General features: G+C 32.3%; 1 protein-coding gene across 3 annotated transcripts; it reads right to left on the bottom strand.

The window, feature by feature from the left end:
- Window positions 1-667: 667 nt before the first annotated feature.
- On the bottom strand, window positions 668-15,338 carry LOC100247923 (uncharacterized). 3 transcript variants are annotated; one of them, XM_059735474.1, is made up of 15 exons: window positions 15,147-15,337; window positions 14,888-14,984; window positions 13,904-13,989; window positions 13,706-13,801; window positions 13,308-13,385; window positions 3,786-3,866; window positions 3,476-3,695; window positions 3,338-3,396; window positions 2,850-2,899; window positions 2,674-2,761; window positions 2,316-2,576; window positions 2,136-2,228; window positions 1,849-1,953; window positions 1,263-1,379; window positions 668-1,186 (listed from the first exon to the last, which is right to left on the bottom strand). In XM_059735474.1, the coding sequence occupies exons 3-15, from the start codon at window positions 13,973-13,975 to the stop codon at window positions 1,115-1,117; spliced, it is 1,392 nt and encodes a 463-aa protein (XP_059591457.1). In that variant the 5' UTR covers window positions 13,976-13,989; window positions 14,888-14,984; window positions 15,147-15,337; the 3' UTR covers window positions 668-1,114. The 3 variants fall into 3 exon arrangements, with proteins under 3 accessions (XP_059591457.1, XP_010644842.1, XP_002266884.2); XM_010646540.3 differs by lacking the exon at window positions 14,888-14,984 and having other exon boundaries at window positions 3,338-3,390; window positions 15,147-15,338; XM_002266848.5 differs by lacking the exon at window positions 14,888-14,984.
- Window positions 15,339-17,802: the final 2,464 nt, after the last annotated feature.

The raw sequence follows: 17,802 nt of genomic DNA, 5'->3' as shown, positions 1-17,802 counted from the left end.
CGAACCTAAATCATTTGAGTATGAATGAGGAGGCTTAATTTTTTTAAATTCCGTATGGGCAAACTAATGTCAATTCAAATTAAATTTGAGTTAAGGAAACTCAAGCAACCTCAATCTAATCCAAATTCAATTAGTTATTTATAATAAATTTAAATTATATGTATTTATGCTCATTATCTAATAATGATGTGTATATTATTTTATTTTCATTTGAGAGGTTTTGATTTATTTTTATTCTTGCAATATTGTCACATTCATGCTTGAAGATTTTAAATTTATAGTCATGCAAATATTATCTATAGTTTTTTCTTTGTTAAATATAAATTGATTGTTAAAATATACAATAAAGAGTATTAAATTGATAGAATAATGATTTTGTGGGCAAATCTTGAAACATCTTTTAAAATTTAAATAGGTGATTAAATGAAATTTAACAATTGATTGATTTAATTATAATTTAATTAATAGTTAATTCTTTATCAAATAGATTTAAATTTTAACTATTCATTTTTAGGCTCAACTCCCAATTTTATAGCTAGATCAACCCCCTCAACCCCAATCCTCCAATCCAAACCAACCAGGGGTGCAACCTAAATCAAGGGTTTGAATAAGTATTTTCCCTATACCATATTCCTTCATGTATAGAAAAAAATCCTACATAATAATGTGACAAAAAGCCCAGAAAAATCAGTCTTCTCATACCAAAAAAAAAAGGTTCAGGAGTCACATTCTATTACCCAAAAACTATATGTAAAATATATGAACATCTACTTTACTTTTCAACATTTCAACTTGGAGAGAGCAATTTCCATTGAATCAATCAAACCTAAGACACTGCTCCACAGTAACAAGATCTTAAAACAAAACTGGGAATGTTCTAATCATCTCACTCACTTAACCGATGAAAATCACACCCTTCTATTCACTTATGCCTCGAGGAAGATAACATGGTGTCCAAAATTTCTCAATCCTCCATGAGTCTTCCTTCTCATAATCCTGTTCATACAGGGTCATCATGAGCGATCCTTCGTTGAAACCAACCATCAAAACCCGATCCAAAATCTGGAATGAAGCACAATGTGATGACCAGGTAGTCAGTACGTAGTTGAGATTGTTATCTCTCTTTTTTTGCCAGGAACTCGCCCTTGTATTCGCTGCCAGAAGTGACAACGAACCCTGCTCCAACCTGGAGTGAAGAGCCATGAAAATAATGAGACACTGAAATAATTTGTGAGCAGGGTTGTATGTGTGAGCATGAATACCTGACAATCTTTAAGTACAACTCGCTCCTGAAGCTGAGCATTGCTGCAAATTACAGAACCTTGGATTGAACAACCATCACTGATTGTAACATGGTTCATAACTACCGAATTAACGACCTTCAGACACAACACCAACAGAAAAAGGTTAATATATCATTTATCTCAAGTTTTTCCTCTTATGTAAGCTCTGTGTTTGGGAGAGAATCTTAATCATAGGTCAAATGCAACTTTTAAGAGTGTTTGAATATAATTTTCAACAATAAGCCCCACATTTCTCAATGTGATTTGTCAGTATTTCGAAAAATAAGTAGATCCATGTTATACCTCAAAAGCAATGCAGGAAAGCAGATTTTTCATTAATTAAAATTTTTAGATGTGATTATTAATCTTATTTTTAATAAAAATATTTTTAAAATACAGTTCTCAAATATAAGATTTAATTGCACCAAAGTAGTAATTACTTCTACTTCCACGATTAAACATAGAAGTTAAATATTATCCCAAATATGGCTAAATAATATATGAATTAGGAGCCTTTATAGTCATATAGTTTTCTTCGGTCTGTTGTGATTGAAGAACATCATACCTTTACATTAGAACCTATCCGACAGTGGCGGCCAATAACTGATCGCTTCACACTACATTTGTCCCCCAGTTGTGAACCTTCCCCTAGCATACAATTTTGTCCAACCTAAAAACATAAAACCACCTGATAAGTATACCAAGAAACAGCCATGGCACACAGGAATTAGAAAATGGCCCCAATGATCCTATAACATGTCAAAGATAAGATCATAGGTAACAATACTAAGTTGGGAAATGGGTTGAAGTCATTTCAGATAAGAGACTGCATGTGAAGAGTGTTCAACTCACGGTTGTTTTTGATCCGAGCTCTGCTGAGGGGTGGATGATGTTGTTTTGGGCAGAGAAGGAATACCCTGACAGGTGACTTGCCTCGCCTATGACCTGGCACATTTAAAAAATGATAATTGGCTTACCGACACAAAAAAGTGCATTTATGAACACAAAAGAGCTTCAATTGTAAAAGCTCACATCTCGATTTATGTCACTGAAAGCTTGAATAGAATTTAAACGGGCACAGTACTTGTCCTGGCTGGCAATATAAACACAGCATTTGTGGGTTCTTCGAACAGGTGCAGATCCATTAGGGCCCATAGCATAAAGTTCATGAAAACTTGGTGTAGATGTCTTAGCAAGTAGTTGAGAAAGCATTACTTGGTTGATCCCAGGAACAACCTTGTCGTGACCATTTTCTTCTGTGTGTGGTGCACCATTCAACGATAGTTCCGACCTCTAATGTTAATACAATAAAAATGAACCAATTTAGAGAATTGATGAAAAGAAATGATATCCATAAAAAATTGGTCTGCATGGATCGTCTTAAACTAACCAGCTGGCTCCGGACAAGATAAGGTAAAACATCTTGCTGTAAGCTTTGAAATGCATCCTTTTGATCTAAAACTTCTTGCAGAACAGCCCTGGAGGAAGATTCATGGGGACTTTAGTAAAGTGCAGAGTCTAATGTATTTCAAAAGAAAAACTGAAACCAAAGGTAAAAAGTCAAACCTCTTGAATGCATACAAATGAGCATCCATGAGATCAGCTCGAATTTCCATCTAATTGAAGCAAAGTAGAATATCAGAGGTAAGAACCAAGTAAACTCATGAAGTTTGGTGAATTCCCAAACTTAGATGCTTATATTTTGAGACATTACATTCTTTACTTTATCAAATCGCAGCCAGAAGATTATCTTGAAAAAGAAAGGAAAAGAGAAATCCTGATTCTTTTTGAACAGCATTAGGATCAATTTGGAAAATGGAAAATTTTTAATTTCAGAAAGCAGCCAGATAGTAAGAAACAACATTTCTAAAGCAAGCAGGTGTTGGAATAGCTATAGCAAAATAATGAGGCATGCTGGAATAGAAGCTCCTAGATGAGAGTAGCATGTGAACAGAACAACATAATCAACTGCATCAGATGCCCAGATAAAAATAATCAAGTTCATCAGATGCCCCATTCGTTGTCAGCCGCCTTAGGAGGGTCAATCCACTTACCTGGCCTACTGCACGGAGTATGCTCTTTTGAACTCGGATATCTCTCTCAATTTCTGGTCCTATCAACAAAAACAAGCTGCTAAGTAAGAAACTTACCCAATTCTATTCCATGTAAAACAGAATCTACAGAGAAATAACCTGTAGCAATGTATAATAGGAACTGTTTAGTGGGATCCAGCCCTATAATGTTGCAACACCCAGGTTTCTTGGTTTTGTCCTTTCCACTAGAGGATCCTGACTCCAATGGTCCACTGACAGGAACAGAGCAAAGCATAGCGGTCACTGCAGCACCATGCCGTCTATGAGCTGCTGCCACTGCCCCAGGGGAAACATCACAAACAAGATCACCACTTACCACCTGCAAAAACATAAACAAGCAATAGACAATCAATAGATGTAAAGGAATCAAGTCCAAAGTCAACTGCTATAGAGGATAAGGACTTTTAACCAAAATGTCATTAGCGGTCAAGTGGTGTGCAATGGCCCGAAGTGCACCAGCAGTTCCAACATCCTCAGGAACTGCAGCAACCTGCCAATGTCAAAATTTCACTTAAGCTTTAGTTCCATGAAAAACAAATCCAAGAAAAAGAAGGTTGCATGCATTATAGTGAACAAATCAATTATATCAGATGAATAAAGATAGCTTACACAGAGGGACTTCCCACATAAATAGTCGTCTCACTTAGTAATAGAAAATTAAAGAATCTGCATGAAGCAGATGGTGGTCCTGTATTCCAAACAGGAAAGCAGTGGAGCTTTTTCAAAACCTTTTCCTACAACCCATAGCATCAAACCAATCCCTCTAATAAATTTTTTTCCCCCCTGATATGCAAACAGCAAATATATTAAAAGCTTCTAAGAAAAGGGTGCACAAAAGCATACATAGCATATACAAGGACGCCAAAAGGCTAAACAAAGAGGAAAAACCAATCCCCAGAAAGCACACTTAGTTTAAGGAACAAATTAGTACAGCTGCATCAAGCACTGATCAATAAATTGTTGTTCAATTTCAGATGAACTGCTCATAGTTATATCATCTTGATAGCAGAACTTGTATCTAAGACAATGTCTTTCATTTTTACTACCAAAAGGTTCTATAATTAAATAAGTACAAAATATAAGATTACAGCACATTCAAGCTAATTCAGCTTAGCCATATTCTGTATCCATATTTCTTATCCTGAAACAAAACACGCTAACTGATCATGGAGCAAACATATCAGCAATAATTGATCTAAAAGTCCAAAGGGTACTGATGCTGATGCTGATATTGAAACTCAAAACCATCATTTATCTTGCAGCCTCCAACTGGATAAGGAAACATGCATTGTCACTCTGTAGAAAACCCAAATGCTTTGGGAACTTGAGTCATATTTGGTCACTATTTGGTTATGCTTGATTTTAGATTTCTTTTTCCTTTTAACTGCTTAGCAAGTCCTGTGAAGTTTATGAAAAACGTTCACTTTAACAAACAGAGTATTTGGAAATAAGTTAGAAGTTGAGTTTATTCTCTTTTCTCTCTTCTCTAGGAGTTTCTATTTTCTACTCACTTCTTTTTCTCTTGTTCTTCTTGAGTAATGTCCATCTAACAGTCTCTCTAAACCTTTCATCTTTATATGCACGTGCATCTCATAACCTTCCTTTGCAAAATAACCTTCAGCCTAAAGGTTTCAAGAGTCATCTATGTTAAACATAGATGGCATGCCCCTAATAACTGATAATCATGGTGGGAAGGGGAGGTCAAGGGTGGAGACTGGTCTGCCAGCGCTTTGGCAGTTTTCAGCAATTTCATGGGCAGACCCAGGGTTTTGAAGAGGAGATCTTGAAGCTCCTGAAAAAGATGAAGTGGAGAAGAGAGGTGAAGACAAGGGAGCTTGGAAAAAGGGAGGAAATTTTTGGCTTCTCCGAAGTTTGTGAGGGCACTTAAGAAGTTGGAAAACTCAATTAACTATGGTGATAGTGTTTCCAAAAGGGATATTCCAGTTTGTCAATGATTCTTAAAATCTTATCTTGGAATGTGAGAAGGGCTAATGACACACGGAGAAGAGGAAAGCAATAAAGTCCTTGATTAGGTCTCAGAGAGCAGATGTGGTTTGTTTCTAAGAAACCAAGATTCAATTGATGACAATAGACATTGTAAGAAGCGTTAGGGTGGGGAGGATTTTAAAGTGGGGTTCAGTGAATGCTAGAGGTGTTGCTAGAGGGGTTCTTGTGTTTTGGGATATCAAGGTGTTAGAGCTGCTAGATTTGGAAGTGGGAGAGTTTTCCATTTCGTGCAGGTTTAAGAACTGTTAGGATGATTTTGTGTGGGTGTTCACAGGGGTGTATAAGCCTTGTTCTGGGAAAGGTAGAGAGGGTCTTTAGGTTGAGTTGGAGGCTATCAAAGGGTTGAACGCTCCAATGAGGAGATTTCTTGATGTCATCATTGAGTTAGAATTGAGAGATCTCTTGCTAGTAGAGGTCTTTTTCCTTGATATGGAGGGCAGAACAACTGCTCGTTTTCTAGATTGGATCGCTTTCTAGTGTCTGAGGGGAAGAAAATTCAGTTCAATGGGGTGACCTAAAGGGTCTTACCAAAACTTGTTTTTGATCATTCTCTTGTTTTATTGGAGGGGAAGGGCAGTTGGGTTTAGAAACGGTCTCAGTCCATTCAGGTTTGATGAGGAAGGAAGGGATTTTTGATCTGCTGAAGGGCTAGTGGTTGGGTTTGGAGCTCTCAGGTTCTGTCAGTTATATTTTGGTGTCTTAGTTGAAAGTCTTGAAGTTGAACTTAAAAAGATGGAATAAAGAAGTGTTTGACAATGTCTTGGCAAGGAAGGAGGAGGCTTTAAATTAGATAGGCTTTTGGGACGCTAAGGAGAGGGAAGGTACTTTGTCTACTGCTGAGGCAGGAGTAAGGAATTTTGCAAGGGAGGATTACCAAAAATGGACTTTGATGGAAGAAACGTCTTGGAGACAAAAATCAAGAGAAATTTAGCTTAAGGAAGGGGATAGAAACTCTTTTAAGTTTTTTCATAAGATGCTTAATGCTCACAGAAAAAGAAACTTTCTTGTTAAGATCAAAGTGAATGGGAAGTCTTATAGAAGATAGAGAGTTAAAAGAAGGGGTGGTTGGTGCTTTTAAAACCCTTCTTTCTAAAGAAGGGGGTTAAAGGCTTGGTGTTGATGCTTTGTCCTTTAAGGTGCTGGAAGATATTGGGGCTAGGAAGTTAGAGGGGGTTTTCTCGGAGGAAGAGGTGTTTGGTGCGTTGTCAGAGTTGAATGGTGACAAAGCTCTAAGATTAGACAGTTTTTTTATGGCCTTTTGGCAATTTAGTTGGGAATTTGTGAGAGATGAAGTGCTAAATTTTTTTAATGAGTTCCATGAGCATGGTAGGTTTGTCCAAAGCCTAAATACAACTTTTCCGGTGTTGATCCCCAATAAGAAAGGTGTTGATACCCAAGAAGAAGGATGTTGATGATCTTAAAGATTTTAGGCCAATAAGTTTGATTGGAGGCCTTTATAAGTTGTTGGTAAAAGTGTTGGCCAACAGACTTAAGAAAGTGGTGGATAAAGTGGTCTCCAAGCTTCAAAATGCCTCTGTGGAGGGAAGACAAATTTTGGATGCGATGTTCATAGCAAATGGGGCAGTTGATTCAATGCTAAAAAAGAGAGATTGTGAGTTATTGTGCAAGCTCGATATTGAGAATACTTATGATCATTTTTTTATATAGATAAATTGGCATCTCCTGTAGGCCCAATGCTTGGTAGCCTACTTATATCAGGTGCTAATAAGCCTACTGCTCTGCAATTAGCTTTGAGAAGGCTTATGACCACATGAATTGAGGTTTTTTGTTAGCAATTTTTGGCAAGATAGGGTTCAAGCAAAAATGGATAAATTAGATAAAGTGGTGTATCTTTTCAGCTAATATCTTTGTTTCAATTAATGGCTCCCCTATGGGATTTTTTCAAAGCTTGAGGGAATTGAGACAAGGGGACCCTTTTTTCCCCTACTTGTTTGTGATTGCTATGGAGGCCCTTAGTAGTTTGCTTTTGAAAGTTGGGCTTGGTGGTTTTATATCAGGCTTCAAGGTTGGGGGAAGAGGGGGTAGGGAGAAGGAATGTTTTAAAAGGCTAAAAGTGTTGTTGAGGTGTTTTGCCTAAATGAGGTGAGGCATAAGCCTTGAGGCGGAATGAGGTGTAAGCTTCAAGTTAAACAAATAAATAATTAAAAATTATCAAAAAATAAAAAATAGTCATAAAATCACAATAAAATTGAATAATAAAAAAGACAAACTTCATAATAATAAAATTAATTATTTTTCATTGTTAATAATTCTAATTTAGTTCATTTTTCTCTTATAATATTTAGCTCTCTTATGGTTTATTTTTCATTGGTAAAAGTTCTAATTTAGTTCATTTTTCTCTCATAAAATTTAAGTCTCTCATAGTTTCACCAAATAATTTTCAACATTACTGTTACCATCACTAGGATCCTTCAAGGAATATAATAATATTCAATTGTTATATTATCCTCCTCATTTATGTTAATATCCACTCATCCATCTTCTTCTTTGTCCACTAATTGTAGTGGTATCTTTTTTATCTATCAATAGTTAGATTATATATAAGATTAACCAATAGGAGTGTTAACAATTTCCTTATTCTTCTCAATCTTTTTTTTTTCTCTTATATTTAAAAGTTAGTTGAAAGTTAAGTAAGCCCTTATTTTGTAAAGGCTTTAACAAAGTGAGAACCAAATACAAAATTCATAAAATCTATATCAAAAGTCCACAAAGGCATAGATGATAAAACCCATTATAGCTTATTGACTATTGAGACTTAAACCTTTTATAAAATATACACCAAAAGCCCATAAGGGCCAAAAAACCTTTGAATATTAGAGGCTTAGGTCTTAATAGCCCTGAGGCTATAAGCCTCGATAGGGTGAGGCTTAAGCCTCAATTAACTTAATTGACGCTATAGCCTCAAGGCTAATTTGTAAGGCCTTGTTTTGTGGCAAGTCTCAAGGCATAAGCCTTAATAGCCTTTTAAAAAACATAGGGGGTGAGGAAATCTCTCATCTCCTTTTTTGCTGATGACACTAATGTTTTTTGTAAGGTCTTTCAAAAGCAAGTCACTTTTTTATGTTAGCTTCTCATGTGGTTCGAAGCCATTAATTTGATAAGAGTGAGATGATTCTAGTGGGGAAGGTGAAGAACTTGGATAATTTGGCTTGTGAATTTGGGTGCAAGATGGAAAAGTTGCCTTCTTCTTACCTAGGGCTTCCATTAGGGGCCTCATACAAGTCTGTGGCAGTCTGGGATGGGGTAGAAGAGTAGTTCCGTAAGATGCTTTCTTTATGGAAGAGACAACACCTCTCAAAAAAGGGAAGACTCATTTTACTACGAAGTACTCTAGTCAGTTTACCAATCTATTTTATGTTTATGTTCACTATCCCAAGAATTGTAAGGTTGAGATTAAAGAAGATTTAAAGGGATTACTGTGGGAAGGAGGGCCTTAGAGAACAAATTACACTTAGTCAAGTGGTCAATTGTTTATAAAGCCAAATTGAAAGGAGGACTAGGTGTTTGTTCTCTTTCTTTGCTCAATAAAGCCCTTCTTTGCAAATGGTGTTGATGCTTCTCTAGTGAAAGAGACTTGTTGTGGAAGAAAATCATAAGGGGAAAGTTTGGGAGGAAGAAGGGGATTGGAGGTCATGAGTGGTGAGAGATTCCTTTGGGGTTAGGGTTTGGAAAGAGATTGGGAAACAATGGGATTTTTTTAATACAAAGATTTCCTTTGCGGTGGGTAATAGGAGGTAGGGTGAAGTTTTGGAAAGATAGGTGGTGAAGTGAGGAGCCTTATGTGAGACTTTCCCATCCTTGTATGCCTTATTTGACTACAAGAAGGCATGGATAGCTGACTTTTGGGAGCAATGAGGGAAATGAGGAAATTGGAACTTTCATTTTATTAGGAACCTAAATGATTGGGAGTTGGGTGACATGGAGTGATTCCTATTCAAAATCCAAGGACAAACAGTGAAGAGGGAGGAGGACAAAGTAATTTGGAAGGGAGATAGCAAAGAGGTCTTCTTTGTAAGAGGGCTTTATTCTATGTTGGAGAGAAATTGTATGATCCCTTTTCCTTTAAAGATAATTTGGAACTTGTAGATTCCTTCGAAAGTGAGTTTCTTCACATGGGAGGCTTCTTAAGGAAAGATGTTGATTTTGAATTAGCTTCAAAGAAGAGGGTGGATGTTGGGCAACAGGTGTGCATTGTGTAAAGAGGAGTTAGAGTCAATTGATCAAATTCTCCTTTATTGTGACAAGGCGAGAATATTATGGCAGTTGGTGGTCTCCATTTTTGGTATTTGGTGGGTTATCTTTGAGCCGATTAGGGAACTCTTCTAGGGTGGCATGACTCTTTTGTAGATAGAAGGTGTATTAAGGCTTAAAGAGTTGCTTCTTCATGCATTTTCTAGATGATCTAGAAGGAAAGAAATAGGAGATTTTTTGAAAGTGAGGAATTGTCATATCAAAGGCTTGAAAATTTTTCATAGCAATTTCTCTTCGTGGGTTAAGGTGTACATAGGCGGAGGCTATATGTCTTTGGTTGATTTCATAAATTGGTTAGGTCTTTGTTGAGGAAATGAGTATTTTTTTGTGTAACTTCGTTTTTTATTTTTGTTTGGTGCTCTTTGTATGCAACTCACGTACTCTTGTACGTTTTTTGCATTAATTAATTCACTCTCTTATTTATAAATTAAAAAAAAAAAAAGTTGGATTGAAATTTTCTACTTTGCTTATGAAGAGATTTTGGGTTGAAGATAATTTTATTTATTTCTTCTTGGTATCTCCTATATTTTAAGCTCAAAGAGAGTTTGGATTGTATCAATCTTAGATCCAATTCATTTATTTACCTCTGTTACTTGATGAAGCCACCTTAGTCAAGTGACTCTCATGTTTCACAATGTTTTATCCAATATGGCTTAAATGTGCTATATGCTATAGTATACTATTGTGCAACTATAGCTCACACAATGATGGAGAAGAGCAAGCAAATTTTGGCAAGGTGATAATGGTGAATTTTGCAAATATCTTGTGTTGTCTATGCCTTTGAATATAGCATTAAAGGATGTATATGTAGCGGGCGCAAATAGCTAGGTTGAGGTTCCCACATGGTAAGCTGCATATCTAAAATTACATGTTTGGAATTTCTCTCCAGCTCTGACATCCATCACTTAAAATACCGAGTCTTTTTAATCAAATACAAAACATAGAGTCTCCTTTGAAACTAAAGAATAAGAATCTAATCCTAGCACTAGAAGCCCTTGGATAGTTATAATCTCCAATTTGTTTCAGCCAAAAGAAATGAATGCAGACTAATTGATGAGGCTAGTCATGAAACTGTAAGTTGATAATCTATTAGCCTGTTTGGTCATAATTGTAAGCTTTAATGAATGCATAACACTGTTTGGCTGTTGTTTTCAATTTCTAATTTTTTAAAAACAAATCAAAATAGATAACAACTTTTAGAGAATAAGTAGAAGTTGTTTTCACCGGTTTTAAAAAACAAAAGGAAAACATAGAGAAATTTAAAAAAAAAAAAAAACCCATAAAAAACAAGTAAAATTGAACATAGTGTCATTCTTTTTCTCTCTCTACATTCTAAAAACAATACCAAAAATCTTCAACTATGATATTCTTTTAAATTACATGTGTTTTTCTAAATTTATTTTAACTTATCTAAAATTTTTTATTAAACAAATAAATTTCTAATCAAATTATACTTGATACATAAAATTTATTAATTTTAAAAAATAATTTGAAACTTAAAAACCAATTTAGTTAGTACTAAAAAAGTCATGGAAGTCAATAACATTAGAAATTCATAGACCAAAATTTATTTTAAATAACTTGGTTAGTTTCTTCTTTATCCATATATATGAATCATATTTTTACAAATTTTTTTCACTAGGCAAATAAACTCCAAATTAAATTTATATATATATATATCAATCATATTTTTACAAATTTTTTCATTGGGCAAATAAACTCCAAATTAAGCAAGACTTAATACATTAGATCCATTAACGAGTCTAATAATTTTAAAAAATAACTTAAAACTCAAATAATGATCCAATTAATACCATAAATTTACGGACAAAAATCAGTTATAATAACTCCATTTTTTTCTTCTACATAGAAAAATTATTATTATTTTTTTCCACAAGGCAAATGAACTCCACATTAAACAAGACTTAATGCGTTGGATTCACTAATGAGTTTAGTAATTTTTAAAATTAACTTAAGACTCAAACCACGATTCAATTAATACTAGAAATTTATGGACAAAAATTGATCTAGAACGACTCTATCATTTCTCTTCTACATAGAATCATTATTTTCAAATTTTTTTTTCACTAAGCAAATAAATTCCAAATTAAACAAGACCTAATGCGTTAGATTCATAAAAAGTCTAGTAATTTTTAAAAATAATTTGGAACTTAAATAATAAACTCATTAATATCATAAATTTATGAATAAAAATCAGTTCATAATGATTTTATTATTTCTTTTTTGCACATAATTATATTTTTATAAATTTTCTCATTAAAAAAATGAACTTCAAATCAAGCAAAACTTTGTATTGAATTTATTAATGGGTTTAACAATATTTTAAAATAATTTGGAACACAAAAAATACATTTAATCACTAAAAAAAATAATAGATCAAAACTGATACATTATCATACATGATTTTACTATTTCTCCTATACACAACAATATTTTTAAAATTTTCTCACTAGGTAAATAGATTACAAATTAAGTAAGACATAATTAATAATTTAAATTCTTGAATGAATCTTTTAATTTTTAAGAATAATTTCGAATTAAAAAAACTAATCTAATTTATTGGAGATTAAATTAAAATAATCTAGAATATTATGTTTGCAATTGAGTATTAAATGTGTACATGTAATGAAAAACTAGGCCCATTTTCATTTTATATAAAATATTATTAATAATTATTATTTTTAAATTGTTATTAATTATTTTTAACAAAAAAAACTTATGAAGATGTTAATATCCTTATATTTCTAACATATGATATGAGAATATTTTTTTATAAAAAAAAACGTAATTTATGATTTTATCATAATATTACTATTCATGTTTTACTAAAAACTATTTATTTTTCAATTTATTTGGAGTTAAAAAACTATTTTCATTTTTTAATAAGGTTTGAATTTCAAATATTTTTACAAAATTAAAACACAAAAGTTATTTTTATAAACAACGTATTGAAACAAGTTTTTTGTTTTTTGTTTTTAAAAACAACTTGCCAAACACCCTTATTTTTATAAAATACTAAAAAATTATTTTTTGTTCTTTAATTTAAAAAAACATGGCTAAACAAACCCTATATTCTTGAAGAATTAACAAAACATGAGTTAAATGAAGCTGCCCTGGGTATCTCCTAAAGAGCAACATCCACTCAAAAATAATAAAAGCAGTTATTTTCTATCATCCTAAAGAGGTGTAGAATTGTTAGGATCAACCTATTCTATTTTTGTATGGTAAAAAAAATATTAATTAAAGGTTTTCCTTATCCAATTTCCAGGATTCCGCTTTTCCCAAATGCCCAACAAAGCTTCAGAATGTTCATTGTGGCAGTTTGGTTGACAACATCAACTTATTATAATATTTCCCATAATTCCTTATCATGTACTCTGTAACTCTGCTAAATCATCTTTGTCACTATCACAATGTATACAACCCTCTAGCATATCACGCTAAAGATCATGGACATGTATACAGCAAGAAGAGATTAATAACACCATAACAGTACAGCATTTGGGAAACCCTTCATTATTTTATTATTGTTATTATTATTGTTGTTGTTATTATTATTATTATTTGCTAGGTAAATTTGGGAAACTCTGCATTAATGCATTATAGTTTTTCAATTAATAGTGCCAGTTACCTCAACATGTAGCCGATCAACATAAGCACCTGATATCCAACCCCCAACACGCAGAGCGGCATCCTGCCCTTCAACAACCTACATGGCAGCATCTAAAGCATATCAAGAACACCCTAATTTGCAGTCCATCCAAATATCCATCCACAGATAAAAAAAAAAATCTATCAAAGTAATCTTCTCTTTGGTTGTTGAGAAAAATGAGAACAAATTCTAAAAAGTAAACAAAGTTGTAGTCTTAACCTAAATTAAGTTGAGGCTTTTGTTTTCTCGAGTTCCAATTAATGAAAATTCTGAAAAAATTGAGAATTGAATATTTAGGTTTATTCTCATTCTTCTATTTTTTTTTGCAACAAACAGGAGCATAAAAGTTAAGGGAAAATTGTGAGAGAGAAGCATACAACGATGAGATCCTTCAGGTTGCTGTGTTCAAGGAGCTCCAAAACATAAGAAAGAACTGGTCGGTTTGCTACTGGAAGCAGTGCTTTTGGAACTTCCTGCATAGGAAGAATAGTTAAATTTAAAGGAAAGGATTTGAGAGGACAATATGGTGCTGGTTATAGAACCTTTTACTATCATCATTAAAGAAAAGCTGGGACCTTGGAAACAAGAGGGACGAGTTTCTTTGAAGTCCCGCCAGCTAGGACCACCACTTGGAAATCCATCATCATCTGCAATCTCTATCCTGTAAAAACACCTTTATCAATTTATTGTTGCTAGAAACAATAAATCCAGTTTAGAAAAATAGAACAAAGATTGAGATGAAGAGCTGAATTTGAAATATAGGAAAGCTTGAGCCAGACCTTTTTAGCTTTGAGACAGACCTATTTAGACAGAAGGGATATTTTCTCTATTCAGGAGGAAATTTTCTTTGAATCATTCTACAAAAATATTTTGTTTGTAGGAAATTTAAAAGGTTACTGACCAAATGGAGGCACAACCCTAGTACCCAGAAAGTACACGAAGGCCTTAATTCATCCACAACCCATCAAACCTAAAAGTGACAAACTTCCAAAATCCTCAGATCAATATAACTCAACTCAACCGACCAAAGGAATCTCTATCCAATTGAACTCTTGAATTTAAAAAAATAAAAAAATAAAAAAAATAAAAAAAAATAAAAAAAAGCTTCAAGCAATGCCTTTTCTAATGTGAAGTGGAGCCAAAACCCAATTCATCACGCTCAATTGTATAGGCAGCCCCTCCAGTGCCTTCCTTGCCTTCCTTCCATTGAGACATGGGAGATCTCAAGGAGCCCAATCAGTTTAGTGTTTTATCAAGCTCAATATGGACAAACCCCGGCAAACCTAATGATAAACTGGGCTCTCTCATATTCAATTCCCTCACCCACCCAACACTACATTCTCACCAGGTCCTCAAAACAAATAGTCAAAGACTAGCCATCAGCAGATGCAATCAACAAAAACCAGTTTGATCAAAACCCAATAAGAAAAAAATACACAATAACGCATTTCAGTCCAATCTCTCCAATTTTACTACTTTGGGTGTTCTAAACTTAGAGATAGGTAAACGATTTGCATAAATTTTAGACAATAACACAGTGCCATGACTGCCATCACAACCTCAAAAAGCATAATATATTGGTGCTACTTTCGTTTGGTTGCCGAGAAAAACTAAGGGAAAAAACAGTCCATCTTTAAGCTCTCCGCCATTCATCCTCTGGGGCACGAGAAAACGATGGAAAGTAAAATTCAAACGCAGCCCAAAACAATCTTCCGGTATGCTTCCCGCATTTTCTCGGGAACCAAACAGGGGAAGATTAAGAATTCAAAAAATAAAAAAAATAAAAATTAGGGTTTTAAGACTCAAAGAAAAAGTTACCAGAGGTTCCAATCAAAAAACACTTGTAGAATCGCCAACTGTCGAGAGTGAAAGAGAGCCCTTTTTAGCTTGGTGGTAGCCGTTTGGCTCCTGAGAAAATCAGAGTTAGTGTGGAACGGAGGGTGGGAGGAGCTGCCTGGAAGGAAATTGAAGTGCCGTGAAATCAATGGAATACTGATGTAATATTTTGAAATCAGCGAGGGTAATTTTGGGTTCTTAAAAAAATTTCTTCATTCTACTCCTGTGAAAGTATGAATCCCATTTAACAAAATCACTCAAATATTTGTTTTCAAAGTAAATTTCTATTTAGAAATTAAATAAAAAAAAAGAGTTTCTTTGACATATTTAATTATTATTAAAAATATTTTATAAATAATATCCGAAAATGCCTTAAATTTATTATAAAAATTAATCTATTTTCAAAAAATATTCTAAAAAAATTGTTTTTAGGCAAAAGTTTATTAAATTTGTTTTATCAAATTGGACCTAAAATATTAGGCTACACTTGATTTAAAAAATTTAGGTTATGTTTGGTTGAGGTAAGTTTAAGGAAAAATATAAGGAAAATAAAATAGAGAGAAGAAATGGAATGAAATAAAAAAAGGAAGTAAAATAAAAAATAAATTGAGCATTAATAAATTATTTCTATAATTATTTCAAATTTATTTCACTTATTTTAACATTGTATAAACATTCAATAATTTTAAATATATAAGTTTTTAACTAATTTTAATTATATTTTATTTTTTGATATTTTTTTGTCAAATATAGAAAAATAATTTTTCTTAATATTTTTAATTATATATATATATATATATATATATATATATATATATATATATATATATATATATATATATATATATATATATATATTATTAGTAGAGTTTATGTCTCCTATAACATGATTTTGATATTATTTTGATTCATTTTTAAAAATGAAAAATCGATTTTTAAGGTTCGTTTAGCAATTGTTTTTTTAGAATAATTTTTTATTATTCAAAACAAAAAATTAAAAAAAAAAATGTTTGACAATTATTTTTTATTTTTTAATCTTAAGAAAAAAAAAGCAAGGTATTTTTAAAGAATATTTTTTAGTTGTTTCAATTATTTTTACTTGTCTTTTAAGTGTTGTTTTAAAAAATAGTTATATAAATATGTAAAATGATTAAAAATAGGGAGAATTACCCTTAAGGGTAGGCTAGGGAAAAATATGACTGGTGAGGGTGGGTAAATTTGATAATTATTGTGAAGAGTAGGGTGAAATTATGATAATTCCTCCAAATGGCTTATTTTGTTTAAATGTCAAGACTACCCTTAATAAGTGAAAAGCAACAGCAAAGTGAAAAAAAAAAAAAGTTTTCTTTAATCTATTTGCAGCTTGTTGGTGTTGTAGAAGAAAAAAGGGAAAGAGGAAAAAGGTCTAGTACTTCAGGTCATGATCTGAAATCGTTTACACAAAGCTTGTTTTTTTTTTTTTTTTTTTTTTTTTTGTGAATCTAGCAAGAAATCCATTAAAGGTAAGTTCTTTTTTTTTTTAATACAAAAAAAAACGCCAGTTTATGGAAAAAGAAATTTAAAAATTGGATTGAAGGAACGAAAAGTTAATAATTTTAACAATGTAGATGTAAGATATTAGATTTGAAATATTGAAGGAGGTTTTGAGAAAGAAATTATATTTTTTTTTTTGTGTAAAACGTTATTTAAATTTATTATTTTGAATTTTTTATATTATTTTGGTCATATTGAAGATGTGTTTTTATTTTTAATTTATTTTCCGGATGGGTTGTTTGATATGATTATTATTGATTTCCATTGAAAAGGTTTGCACTTTAGGTTTGTTATTAAGACTTTTTGACATGGTTGAAGAAAAAATGTTCTCGGTTGTTTCATGCTTGTTTGGGACCACTTTGTTTGTGTATTTATGAACATATTTGGATTTTCATTGAAAACTGAAATCTCCTTTGTATGAAACCACTTTGTCTTTTACTATGAATTTGTTAAAGAGTTAAGATCACTATATTTTTGTTGTGAATTTGTTACCTTTTTGTATAAGTATTATTTTGGTATGATGAGTTGAATGCCTAGTAGTTTGAAGGTTGTGTAAAAGAACTATTACTTCAGTTATAAAGTATAAGTACAATACAAATGCAATATAGTTATAATGAAAAAACATTAACATTACGATACATTACAATATACCAAAATGACAAAATATTGAATTGTTTTTTACTGAATTGGCATTTCTAGGCTATCATGTTGTATTCCTATTATAAAGCATCCTTACAAGCCAAAATTATAAAAAGACAACAAAAATATACTACTGTAATTTCAATACATGAAGTTGTTGATGATAATCCAATGATGGATAAAAAAAAATCTATAAAATTAATTTTTTTATATAAAAATATAGAAGTATAATAAAAATACACTACAATTACAATACAAATACAATAACATTACGATACATTACAATAATGTAAATTTTTAAAAATTTCAAATTTCTTATGAAACTAGGCAATTGTGGGTTCTTTGGCATATCCCTAACATGTCTAATATACAACAAATATTGTTCTTTATTATATAAAATATGTCTCAATTGATTATAATTTTCATTTGTTTATTTTGTATTTGTTGTAAAATTTTCCTTGGTTGT

The sequence above is a fragment of the Vitis vinifera genome, chromosome 19 (assembly GCF_030704535.1).
Source record: "Vitis vinifera cultivar Pinot Noir 40024 chromosome 19, ASM3070453v1".
In the NCBI taxonomy this organism is placed as follows: Eukaryota; Viridiplantae; Streptophyta; class Magnoliopsida; order Vitales; family Vitaceae; genus Vitis; species Vitis vinifera.
The sequence above is the reverse complement of the archived record's forward strand: the minus strand, read 5'-3'. Positions and strand labels throughout refer to the sequence as shown.